This window comes from Ochotona princeps, chromosome 14 (assembly GCF_030435755.1).
Source record: "Ochotona princeps isolate mOchPri1 chromosome 14, mOchPri1.hap1, whole genome shotgun sequence".
NCBI lineage: Eukaryota > Metazoa > Chordata > Mammalia > Lagomorpha > Ochotonidae > Ochotona > Ochotona princeps.
Window position 1 is genome coordinate 33,330,865 of NC_080845.1, and position 13,138 is coordinate 33,344,002.

General features: G+C 51.8%; 1 protein-coding gene across 2 annotated transcripts in view; it reads left to right on the plus strand.

Annotated features, from left to right (window-relative positions):
• The first annotated feature begins 6,874 nt into the window (after positions 1 to 6,874).
• Positions 6,875 to 13,138, plus strand: part of B4GALT1 (beta-1,4-galactosyltransferase 1) — a 48,049-nt gene continuing 41,785 nt past the window's right edge. Inside the window, exon 1 of one of the 2 annotated variants that reach the window (XM_058672822.1) lies at positions 6,875 to 7,464. In XM_058672822.1, the coding sequence (XP_058528805.1) occupies positions 7,059 to 7,464 (406 nt within the window). In that variant the 5' untranslated portion in view covers positions 6,875 to 7,058. The remainder of the gene's footprint in view (positions 7,465 to 13,138) is intronic. The other variant, XM_004581050.4, reaches the window with a different exon arrangement.

Here is a 13,138-nt window from a genome sequence, read left to right on the forward strand (position 1 = left end):
CTCACCTTGAATGCCCAAAGCCTTGGAACCCTGCACCTACGTGGGAGACCTGGAGGAGGTTTCTGGTTCCTGGCTTCGGATCGGTGCAGCACCAGCCACTGCTGTCACTTGGGGAGTGAATCATCGGACAGAAAATCTTCTGTGTCTCTCTTCCTCTCTGACTTTGTGATAAAAATAAAATAAAATCTTAAACATAAAAGAAAAAACCTTCAAGATTCCAACCTACTCCTGTTATCTAGTTGTGAAAAACTACAGGAAGGGAGCAAGGGCAGTGGCATAGCAAGCTAATCCTCGGCCTATAGTGCTAGCATCCCAGATGGGCACTGGTTCGAAACCCACAAACCCACATCTTCTTTTAAAATATTTTTGTTTTATTTTTATTGGAAACTCAGATATACAGAGAGGAGGAGAGAGGAAGATCTTCCGTCTGATGATTCATTCCCCAAGTGGCCACAATAACTGCATCTCAGCCAATCCGAAGCCAGGAGCTAGGAGCCTCTTCCAGGTCTCCCACATGGGTGCAGAGTCCCAAGGCTTTGGGCCATCTTGGACTGCTTTCCCAGACCACAAGCGGGGAGCTGGATGGGAAGAGGAGCAGTCGGAACATGAACCAGCATCCATATTGGATCCTAGCATGTACAAGGTGAGAACTTCAACCACTAGGTTACCACGTTGGGCCCCAAAACCCAGTTCTGATCCAGTTTCCTGCTTATGGCCTGAGAGAGCAGTGGAGGATAGCTTGAGGCATTGAGCCCCTGCACCCATGTGGGAAATTTGGAATAAGCTCCTTGACTCTTGGCTTTGTCCAGCTCCAGCCATTGTGTCCATTTGAGGAATGAACCAGCAGATGGAAGATACGTCTTTTCCTCTCTTTCTCTTTAACTGCTTTTCAAATAAAATAATGAGATCTTTTTAAAAAAAAAAAAAGTACAGGAAGAAGTGATTTTGTTTCAAGCAAAATCCAAAATGACTACAGAGAGTCCTGGGCAGTCTCCACAGCCAGCAAAGATGATCAAAGTAAATTAAAAACCTAGAGGGGAAAATTAATTCCAGGACACGCCCAGTGAAACAGGGTCCAGCTTGTGGCTGTGGGACTCTTGGCTAAGATCTCAGGAACATTTAAAGCAGTGCCTCCTTTCATCTGCAGACAGCCTCCTGTGAATCTTGGGAATTTATCCCACAGAACCTTGACTCACAGCCTGAAGGATGGAAGGGTTTCTCTTGTGACTTGGGGGTGTGGTTTTTAACGTAATGGAGTGAAACTCAATAAAATACATGAAAAATCCAGGTTTTTTTCCCCCCTCTAAGAAATAAACAAATACAGTTCAAGCTGAAAAGAGGCATGGGTGCCCACAGAAACATCTTGCCCAAGTTACTGGGTGGCAATAAGAACCAGATCTTATGGAAAAGGAAATAAGACTGAAAAGAGGCAACCAAGAGACCAGAGGGTAGAGTAAAAAGGCAGGCCTCTGGGATTTGCGGATGACTGTTAGGTACTTCATATTCACTTCTTTTCTATTCCTACTTTTTAAAAAAAATTGACTTGAAGGGCATAGAGACACACAGAAAGATCTGTCTGCTTCTTCACTCGCCAACTGTCAGGACCTGGGCCCAGACAAAGGTTAGGCACCTGCACTCAATTCAGGTTTCCCATGTGGGTTGTAGAGCCCCAGGTGTGTCAGCCCATTGTTTGCTGTTTTCCCAAGTGCACACTGGCAGGAAACTGGCCAGGAATGGAGGCAGGACTTTATTCCAGGTCCTCCAAAAGGCGATATGGCTTCTGCTGTGCCATAATACCATCCTTTCCTTCAAGAATTCCTAGGTCCTTTTATTGGACAATGGTGTTCAGAAACCAATATTTTGGTGCTAGATGGACACACTGAATTGGGAGGCTTCTACTCCCAGACACGCATGCAAACATACACACAGACTCACATCTACTTAGTTATCAATTTTTATATTGAAAACCTTGGCCTTATACCAATTTCTCATTCAAATAAAGTAACACAGGGTTCATTTAATTTTCTCCTGGTCTATATTTGTAACTGCCTTCTCTGCCAGCAAGAAATACAGTGAAATCTCACTAGCCATATCTATAAAGGGCATTCAAAAAGCTCATGGGCATAGTGACTCTTGTGGCTGCTCATATCCGGTATTAGAGTGCTGGAGTAGTCTCAGTTACTTCTCTTTCTATCCCAACATGCTGGGAGTCAGCAGGGGATAGCTCAAGTACTTGGGTGGGAGGGCAAGATGGAGTTCTGTGCTCCTAGTTTTGGCCTGACTTAATCTGGGTAGTGTGTGTAAATGGGGAGTGAACCAATGGATCAAAGAGTACACACACACGCTCTCTTTCCATCTATTTGTCTACTTTTAAGGTAGATAAAAAATAAATATTTGTCTTAAATTTCTAAAAAGAAAAAAATTTGGAATTGGAATTAGAAAGTAAATCCAGACTGGGCATTTATTCTAGTGTTTGTTGTTGTCTGTTTATGTTAAGATTTACTTATTTGAAAATCAAAGTGAGAGGAAGAGAGAAAGCCTTTCAATCACTGATTCACTTCCCCGATGGCTGCAATGGCCAGGGTTGGGCCAGGCTCAAGCTGGGAGCTGGCGCTTTCTGTGGGTCCCACATGGGTGGTGACAGGGACCCCTAACACTTGCACCTTGTTCCACTGCTTTTCCCAGGCTAATAGCAGGGAGCTGGATCAGACTGGAATAGCTGGAACATGAACAGACACCCATATGGGATGGGTGGCAATTTTACCCATTATACTACAATACCAGTCCCATGTTTCTGTTTAACCATTCTCTTTATGTTTATCATTTCCTCCTCTCTTTTGTGCTCCAATACATTGTCCTGGGCTGTTGTTCTTTACTGATACTCACTGCCTACCTGAGGTCCTGATTCTCCAGGGGTGCCTTTCAGATTCCACTCAGGCTTTCACAGGGCTGGGCTTAAGCACCCCTCTGTCCATCCCTTATCCTTCCTCATCCTGATTGGCCTTTGATACTCCGTGTGTGCCATCTGGATTCCTACCTTGTTCACCTCAAATGGTTTTTGGACTCAACTGCTAAGGTAGAGAGAAGGAGGAGAGAAAGAAGGTATCTTGTTTTTCTAAACTCAAGGAGCTATACTTGAACCTGATGCAGAGGATCTAGATTCTGAATCTGAAGTAGCTTTAAAAAATATTTATTTTTATTTGAAAGAAAGATTTACAGAAAGAAGAAGAGACAAAGATCTTCCATTTGCTGGTTTACTCCCCAAATGGGAGAAATGAGTTGATCTGAAGCCAGGAGCCAGGAGCCTCTGCTGGGTTGATTACGTGAGTGCAGGGTCCCAAGTCTTTGGGCCATTCTCTGCTCCTTTCCCAGGCCCCAAGCAGGAAGCTGGATGGGAAGTGGAGTAGCTGGGACATGAACTGGAGCCCAAGTAAACTGTCAGCACTTGTAGGCAGAGGATTAGTTTATCTAGCCACCATGTCTGCCCCTGGACCTGAAGTCTTAACAAGATGTGCCTCTGGGGAATCTTGGGAGGAGACGAAAGTACTTTACATGTGGGAAGAATCTAAATAGTTTATGAGCCCTGGACAAACCCTGGTGAGAAGTCATTCCTCTTCCCATCAAGAGGTTGAGTCTATTTGTACTCTGCTTGACTCCAGATGACCCAATAGTCGATTTTTAACAAAGGGATGCCTGCAGAACAATGCTGAGGGCGGGGTCTTCAGAGATCTGTCTTTTTACTTTATCCCTTTTGGAAATATATGCTCTAGTTTTTAGTAAGCAAACCCAAGCAACCACAGGAGGAGGAGTCTGTGAAAAAGTCAGCAAGAAACAGGAAGGTTCTACAACCCACTCTGAGCCAACAGCCAGCACCAGCTGCCAGTCATGTGAAGGAGCCCTTCTGGAACTTCCAACTGTGCCAGTGCCCCAAGCTGACCGCAGCAGAGGCACAAGTGCCCTATTACACAGCTCTGTGACACCGCTGTTTCAAAATACTAAGCTTTGAAATGGTGTGTTGCACAGAAGCAACTGCCTACCACATGCTGGGCGCTATTCTCTGTCCTCATCTTCAAGGGTGAAACAGAAATGAAAAGGGATAGGTGCAGAAGAGGGTGCTGCAGGAGGGCAGAGGAAATGCCATTCAGGGCCCAAGGCGAGCTGCACGGAGAGGCAGAGGGTGGGGATTCTGGGCAGATGACTACTGGGCAAGATAACTGCCAAGTGAGGTCCCAGCTTTTGGCAATCGAGCCCTGCAACTTCCTCTTTCAGGTTCCCACCTAATAAGATTAGTTTTTCATGTAAAAAGCTCAAGAGTGGAAAAAGCTGGAGACAGTGGAGGGAAAGGTCGCCAGGGTTGATCTTTTTTCCAACACCTGTTTGTGTTTGAACAGATGGAAATTTACTGACTCTGGGTACCTCTGGATTAGGGGCTGGCAAAGCTGGCATTCAGTCTTGTGGAAGACACACCTGTTGCCCTCTGTACATTTTTCAGGTGGAGGATTCACCAGACCCAAACTTACTCACTGGCCAGTTTTCTGGGGGCCTTGGTTATTGGGGTCACCTTCACTCTTATCAAGTCTGGCGAGAACAAATCTTCCCATTGAGCTCTAAAGCACTTCAGTAATAATTTCCCCTATTGCCCCTTCTTGTATCATCAAGATGCTTTCAGGTGTTCATTTCCCAAGAACTCATGTGGACTACATTACAGGCTCAGTTCTGGGAGCTAAAGATACATTGCTGAATGAGAAAGTGCTTGCCTCATGGAGGTGGCCTTCCACCAAGGAAGCGGAGACAACAGAAAATAAACGGATGATGCTGGGGAGCAATTCTTGCAGAGTCAGTAGATTTGGGCTGGAAACAAGTCTACATACTAGTCTGAGGGGCCGGCACGATGACTAATCCTTCCCCTTCAAGCAGGAATTCCATGTAGGTGTTGGTTTATGTCCTGGTTGCTCCACTTCCCATCCAGCTCCCTGCTTATGGCCTGGGAAAGCAGCAGAGGATGGCCCAAGGCCTTGGGACCCTGCATCCACATGGGAAAATAGAAACTCCTGGCTCCTGGCTCTGCTGCCTCCCAGAACACATTAGCAGGAGGCTGGATGGGAAGCAGAATAGCCTGGACACAAGCTGGTACCCTGAAATGGCACCTGTATGTCCTGAGTGATGGCCTAGCCTGATGCTCTGTAATGCTGGCCCCAGCATCCATGGATTTAAATTTTGATCTGAGTACAACAGCACGACCTGGCTTAGGCTTACAAACTGGATGCCTGAATGGAGAATAGAATGGGGGAGGACCAGGCAGAAGGTGAAGCAGGTGACCCAGTAGGAGGCCCAAATGAAGGTGATGGCTGTTTGGTCAATCATGGTCCAGAGTTAGTAAGACAAGAATTTTCATGTTTTGACAATGGCACTGAGGAGATTCCTTAAGGGTCTGGAAATGGCATTTGTGAATAAGGAGGTAGGCTGGGGACACTTTGAGGTTTTGGTCTTGTAGAACTGGATGAATGAGGTAGGAATGGAAATAGAGTATGGAAGCAACTGGTTGGCAGGATGTGTTGATTTAGAGAAGCTGGTAAAACAGGCAGCTGAATACAGGAGTCTAGGGGTAAGGGAGGAGATTTGGGCTGGAGATAAAAAGCTGGAGTACTTGGGATACAGGCATTAGAAATCACGCCCAGAGAGAGGCAGAAAACACATCACAGCCCACTGCCTGGGGTCTTCCCCAACAACCCAAGAATGGTCAGAGACAGGAGGACTAGCGGGAGGGACTAGTGGTCAGTCAAGAAAGTATGTTTGTTCAACGATAGCAAAATGTTAACTCCTGTGCCTCGGTTCTTTCTATCTGTGAAATGGGGGCATACAGGCGCCATCAGTGTGGTGCAGCTATTGCTAGAGTTCCCCTTCAGAGTTGGCTGCTGGAGGTCTTGGTTCCTGTATTCACAGCATCTCCAAGGATCCTGGAGAGGTACCCTTGCTCTGGTGAGGCCCCTGGGTTCCAACCTAGGCCTAGGGGCTTCCATGTTGTAAAAGCTTCCAGTTTTATTGCGAAATTCCATAAGCGGTTTTTGGGGTCAAGAGCTTTGCCTGCGATCAGCTGGGGGATCTTGGCATAAGTTTCTTAACCTCCCTGGCCCTTGAAGTCATCATCTGTAACGTGGAGACAGTCCCTAATTCGTGGGACTGTGCCCAGCCCAGCATGGATTGCACATTCCAGCAACCAGGCCTGAGGGTCACCAGGGACCTTCGCCATCTGCCCACTTCTGTATCCTGGCGTTGTGGTGTGCTTTTAATAGGAGGCAAGCGCCCTGCTGCTCCCTGCGCCCACTGGCTCAGGGACACATGATGGCACAGGAGACAAGCAGTTGCGCGTCCACTCTCTAGGCCAGAGGCCGCGCGGCGCAGACCTCGAGGGTTCCCCACGCCGGCCCGCTGGGCCCCGTGGCCTAGAGGAGCGGGTTTCGAACCAGTTCCACTCAGTCCCACCCCTCGCGGGGTGTCGAGGTCCGTTTCCCGGCAACCCTTCTCTGGTCTTTCCCACCACGGCTACTGGCCAGGGTGGCTACAGCCCTCGACCCCTCCGGGACAGTGCCTCGTTCGTTCTCCCCTCTCCGCCCCCAGCTCACCGCCGCGCTGCAGGCCCGGGCGCATACCCTACCGGAGTCCCACGGCACCCAGTGGACGGAGGCCCCTCTGCAGGGCTGTTCGGAGGAGGAGGAGGAGGCGGAGGAGGAAAAAGGGAGGAGGGCGGAGGCGCCTGAGCCGGGACCGCCCCGGCCACGACCAGCCGCGCCCCTGGCCAGCGGTGGCCACGCCCCGGGCCCGGCGCCCAGAGGCCCCGCCCGCCGCCGGCCCCGCCCGCGCCTTGGGCGCCCTTCTGGTCTCCTGCAGGTCCAGCCTCCGAGTCCGCGCCAGCCGCGCGTCCGCCGCGCCGCGCGCCCTCTGCCCGCTGCTGGGCCCCTCCCCCAGCCGCCGTGGTAGGGCAGCGCCTGGCCGGGGGCCAGCGGGCGGGCCGCCCTCCCCACAGCAGCACACCCCCCTCTTAAAGTAGCGGCGGGAAGATGAGGTTTCGGGAGCCGCTCCTGGGCGGCAGCACCGCGATGCCGGGCGCGTCCCTGCAGCGGGCCTGCCGCCTGCTCGTGGCCGTCTGCGCTCTGCACCTTGGCGTTACGCTCGTGTATTACCTGGCCGGCCGCGACCTGAGCCGTCTGCCCCAGCTGGTCGGGGTCTCCACGACACTGCAGAGTGGCTCCAACGCCAACACCGCCGCCGCCACCCGTGGACAGCCCTCCGGGGAACTCCGGACCAAAGGGGTCCGGCCGCCACCGCCTCTGGGTACCTTTTCCGAGCCTCGCCGGGGTGGCAGCAGCGCCAGCGTCGGCCCTTCAAGCAACTTGACTTCGGCGCCGGTAGCTCCGACCTCAGCCCTGTTACTGCCTGTGTGCCCTGAGGAGTCCCCGCTGCTGGGTAAGACTGGAGTCGGTGTGAATCCCAGGACTGGGGCTCTCTGGGCTTTCCCCCGACGGGGTCCGCCCAACATACCCGTGTGCTCTAGTCCGCGGGACAGCCAAGCCCCTTGTTCCAGTTCAGAGTTCTAAATGGGCAGGCAAGCTCTGGACTGGCTGGGGCAGAGAAAAAGTGGGAGGTGGACCCTTGGGCGGCTGGGGCGGGGGGAGGGGGTCTCTCTGTCCCCAAAGCGGGGAGGGCCCGGCGGGGGCTTCCCTGCTCTGGTCCCAGCGAACCTCAGGAAGTGTTGCAGTTTGTGTCTGCCTTAGGGCTTAAAGAAACCTTCAGCATTTGCTAACTCAGGCAGCAGACAAGAGCCACTCTGCCGCGTTTGGGGCCTCAGCAGCAGGTTCTCTGTGGAAAAGGGCACTTGCTCTAGAGGGGCGTCTGTGTTTCCTTAGAGCTAGGACCTTTACATTGTGGGCTGACTTCTTAGCCTGTGGGCGTGTGATTCATGACTCTTGTTCAGCCTCTGCTCTCTCTTCTGGTCAATGGGTAAACCGTGCTTGTTCCTGTTTCTGATCAGGCTGGTTGGGGTCCTAGATGAAACAATGTTAAGTGCGGGTTGAATTAATGAGAGTGAGCTGTTACAGTTGTGTTCATTTCCTCCTCTGGGCCTACCCCTCCACCCGGGCTTCCTCCTTCTGTGAGTTCCCAGGGCCTAAGGGAGCAGGGCCCTCTCTGAAGGGCAGAGGGCATGTGTACCCTGGGTGCTGGAGGGCTAAAATATAACCAGTCCCTGCCTGGGCTTGCCCAGGTCCTTCTGGTTTCAGCGCAGGCAGGGAGCTTTGTTGGGTGGTGGGTTTGGGCACAGGAGCGTGAGGTCAGCCTGGACCACGTAGTGACCTGTAAACCCAGGGCAGCTACAGGTTGCTGCCAGGGTAGTGGACTCATTTCGAGGGCCAGCTTTTCCAGCGCTGTGCTGTGAGTGAGGGGCCCTGGCGGGCAGGCAGGCAAGCACCCATGGAGCCCTGACCAAATAGGCCTGCCTCCCACTCTTGCTCAATTGCTCCCATAATTACTTCAATATTTTCATATCAAGTTTGGGAGGAACCTCTTGGAGTTGGTCAGGCATGAACTGTGGTCATAAGGAGGTTTTTTTTGTTTTTTTAAAGGCAGAAAATGGAATTCCTTTGGACTTGCTGGTTGGTCTGGGAAGCATCAATCCCATAAACTGAAGTCGGCTCTCTGCCTTGCTGCTGGATGCAACTTAGAGAGTTTCTTAGAGGCTTTCCCCATCTAATGTGTAGGTAAAAGGAGAGGTGCTCATAGTCTTGCCACTGGGGAATATTTCCAGGACAGAACGATGTGTACGTGAAGCAGGTGGCATGCAGTGGGCACTCATGATAAAATGGCACTAACATTTGTGTGGGGCCTTCAGGTTTCGTTTTCTCAGCCACTCTTTGACGATCACTTGTCAGCGGCAGAGAGGAGGGAGGATGAGAGGCCCCAGAACACAGAGAGGCAGGCTTTATTAATTTTTTGCTTTTGTTTTTAATTACTGCCTGAGCGTTGTATGAAAAGCAAAAATGAATAAATGAAGGAAGACTACCCTCAGTTCGTCAGCTTGGTGTCGGAGGTGTATGTGGAGTCTTCGGGTTTGACATATGACTAATCTGGTGGTGTTCTGCTTTGTTTTGCTTGGTAGTGTGTCACCCGTGATGAGTCTGTCCTCCGTTACTAATGGTGCCGCCTTCTGAAATTAGCGGTTCAAAAGCACTTAATGTTTAGAGGGCATGGGAGAGAGGCCCCACTGGCCTGCCTTCCTATGGCCTTCATGGGTGACTGTGGCCCTAAGGCAGCTGCTGAGGCAGCCCCAGGAAGGGTGGTGGCAGGAATCTGTTCATTTAAATTGGGCCTTTGGGTTGGAACGGCTGGGTTAGCGCCCCGGTGTTGGGGGTTCCCTGTTAGGAGGAGTATTGAGAAAGTTTCCTGGAGAGTGTGTGGGCGAGGGGAATGGTTCCCATCTGTGCAGGTGTTAGGCGAAGGCATTGCGGGCAGGTTTTGAGGTTGCTGGGAGAAAGCCTCCGCTAGCTTTAGAATTCTGTGGCCTTTTCACTACTTGCAGTTTCTTTCTCCCCAACTAGACTCCTGTTTTTTGGTGTCCAGTGGTGTGGGCCAAGATGGCTGCAGTCGCTAAGGCCTAAGGTTGTGGGTTTTGGGTATGACCTCTGCTTCTCTGCAGGAGGTAAGGTGGGGGCTGCGACACTCACCTGCAGCTGGATCACTGGTTGGTGGGTGGCCCCTGGGTTCTAAGAGCTTCAGGTGACTTCAGAGAGGTGTGGGTTAGGACCCTGCCTCCCTGTGTGCTGCAGGGGTAGGTTGCTATAGTTTACAGCCCTTCTCCCTGCACCCTGGAGTGTCCCCTGCATGAGGAAGGTGGCTCCTTCTGAGGAATCCCAGTTTTCCCCAGGGAGTTCAGCAAGGTGGCTCAGGCCCTGTGTCCTCCTGTCCTCCACCTCCTCCCCCAGCCCTGTCTCCGCCCCTCAGAGGCCTTGTCCTCCCTTCTCTCTCCCTCCTCCTCTCCCCCCAGGCAGCATCTCTTCTAAGTAGCCATGGTGGTGAAGTTCCCTGTTCTGGCCACCTGAGAGTTTGTGTGAACTGGGAGGAGCTGCAGCCTTGTGTTTTCTTTCCCGGAATGTTTATCTCCAGTCAGATTTGGTAGCAGCTCAACCTGATCTGACCCACCGTGGCACTGCCAGGCCCAGGGGAGGAGCAGGAGGAGGAGGTGGGCAGCACGACAGGCTGAACTGGTTAGGGGAGACGGTTGTGACCTGGGGCCCAGACTTGCTGCGGGTCAGGGCGGTCCCCTTGGGGTCAGGCCGCTTCCACCCCGTAGCCAGCCATGAAGTGAGAAGATCTGTTGAGCTTTGAGATTTGTCCAGAAGGGACAATGCTGATCTAGAGGTGGGTGCTTGGGTTAGCTAACAGCAACTGCAGATATCAGGGCCCCTGGAGAGACTTGTTCATGAACCAGTCTCCCTGGCTGTTTTGGAGGCCCTAGCAGATGATCCCCTGCCATGGTTGCTCTGTTGGGATATAGGAAGCCCCTGCTGGGTTCTGGGCTCTCCTGTGTGCCACAGCTGGGGCTTGCTGTACCCCTCTCACATCAACACACGTAAGCACACATGTGATACAAGCACGCTGCCCGGGTCTGCATGGACTCCAAAGCTTAGGAAAGTGCCCTCTCTTGCCCTGGACACATTCTGACTTAGAGCAAAGTGCAAGAGCCTCACCCTGTGTCTGTAGAAATCTTGACGTGTTTTGAGCTTCAGTGACTAGTAGTGCCTCACCCCGGTTGGGTCCTGTTCTCCTTTGGGGAGAAATGACTTAATAATATTCACACAGACGCTTGGAGCCCAGCAGTCTGGGACTGAGAAAGCATTTCACTGGTGACTTTCAGTTATCTTTCCCGTGGGGCTGACAGAGGTAGATGTGATCCCTGTTCATTGGGAGTTACCCAGGCTATGAGCAGGCACTACAGCTGGCGCCCCATGCAGCAGGGCCTCCAGCTGAGCCAGATGGAGACTCCTTGGGACTTGGGCAGGGCAAAAGCCAAAGGTGGGTTTAGACCCAAACTGCAGCTTCTTGGAACCACAGCACCCAGAGGACACCTTCCACTGTTGTTCCCTGGTGATTACCCCGTAGACAGCGTTGGGACCTAGGGACTGGGCAGAAGATCCCTCAAGCTGGACTGTGGATCCCCCTAGAAAGGCCTTGCATAATGGTCTTGTCAGCTAAGGTACCTCCCAATTTCTCATTCAGCATCAACAACATGCCTGGATGTGCTGGATGCTAGAGTTATAAAGACACCATAATACCGCCCAGTCTGCCCCACTTTAGGAAGTCACAGTTTAGGCAGAGGAGACATAACTTAAAATGCTGGTATCATTTTGGGAGATGCAAAATGTGTCTTGGTTGACTTCTCCCTGCCTCTCCCTCCCTGCCTTTCTTTTCTCTCTTGGTTTTGGGAGTTATTCGGTCTGGCTTTTATTTGATTGCGGCAACATTTTCCTTTCATTTCTAAAGCTGGACATTAGCTCGGCTGTATCACCTTAGCTTGCTGCTTCATAATGATGGTGATGAGACCTTAGCAGCCACATGCCTGGTAGTATGGTCTTTGAGGTCAGGGCAGGGGTTTCCAGGCTGAGGCCTGGCTCCTTTGTGGTTCCGGAGTGATGGGGGGTAACTTTGAGAGCATGGCTCAGCAGCTGGGCAGTGGGTGTATGCAGAAGGGGCCCCGTTATTCTGTGCTCTCACCCTGGTACCTCCTGTACTACCCAGTTCTCCAGTACCTCCTGGGCCTTGTTTCCTCACTCCTCGTTCCTGCCTGTTTTTGCCGAGAAGCAGAGCCTGGAGTTTTGCTTGAAGCCTCATCCACCTGGAAATTCCAGTTTGCATGAGCCAGTGGAGCAATAGTGTAGTTGTCCTAGGGCAGATGTCTGCCCCATCAGCAGAAACCCTTTGAGGGGCTGGCGGATTGGCTGTGATCTCTAGGCAGTGAGGATGTTGCACACGTAGGCCAGGTAGCCAGACCCAGACCCCAGGGGAGGTAAGAGCTCTGTGAAGGGATTTGGTGACCTCAACGGGACCTCTTCTGTCCTCTGAACTTCATGCCAGTTGCTGGGAGCCAGACTATAGACCCAGAATTATAAAGCTGTCTGGTGCAGGTTCCTTTGTTTATCTGGGCTTGGGCGGGCTGCTGCAGGGTGGTTGCCAGCCCAGGGAGAGATGTCAGGAGATTGTCTCCCAAGTCAAAGGTCTCTGGGTGGCAGGGTTGGAGTGGCACGGCGGTGGGACACAAGGTCTGGTTGGGAGCTTCTTCTGGGTGAACGTGGCCTAAAGAGATTCGTCCTTTGAAGGCCAAGGGCTGAGTCACTTGCTCAGTGTTTCGGGTTCCACTTTTTAGCAGGCTCTCAGCCCGCCCCTTTGTTACACAAGTGAAGGCCAGGGGCTTTATCATTGGCTGCTGCTGAATTCTTTGGCAGTGATTTTAATGTCTGGTCTGTGTGTGTTATGAGGCTGCTTCCCTCTCCCCTTGGGCCCCTTCTCCTGAGCCCCTGAAAGCCCAGAGAGAGGGGAGAATGATTTGCCTGCTAGGGATCTTGGGGGCCAGAGAAGTCAGGAGTAAGGGAGGAGGCTGGGGTGAGGGTCTGGCTTTGGCTTTCTGTTGGGGAAGGGTGTAGTCTCTTCCTTGTTTCTGTAAAAACAAAGAAAAACACAAAAACAGGGCAGGCTCATTGAAGATGATTTGCAGCGTTGGAAAGGATAGAAAAACACACCCACATTCCTGCTACCTAGGAGAAGCAAGCTGGTGTAGTTCCGTTCAGGGAATAATAGCTTTACAGGTGAGCAGGCACAGTTATCTAGATTGTTGTAGACAGTCTGCTCATCGACACTCTGAAAATGCTGTCACTGGTTTGTTCTGCTGCCTTCACAAAGCACAAGGCCAGTATCGGAGCCCATCAGCTAAATATACTGCAACTTTGTCATTCAGCTGCTATGGAACATGCCCTGATGGAGAATCTGCGTACTATGGACGAGGCTTGTGCCTGGAGCTCTTGTGCACTTGCAGGGGTAACTTTTGTAAGGAGGGTTTTCTGAGAAGGAAAAGCGTGACCAACAGCTATTTTGC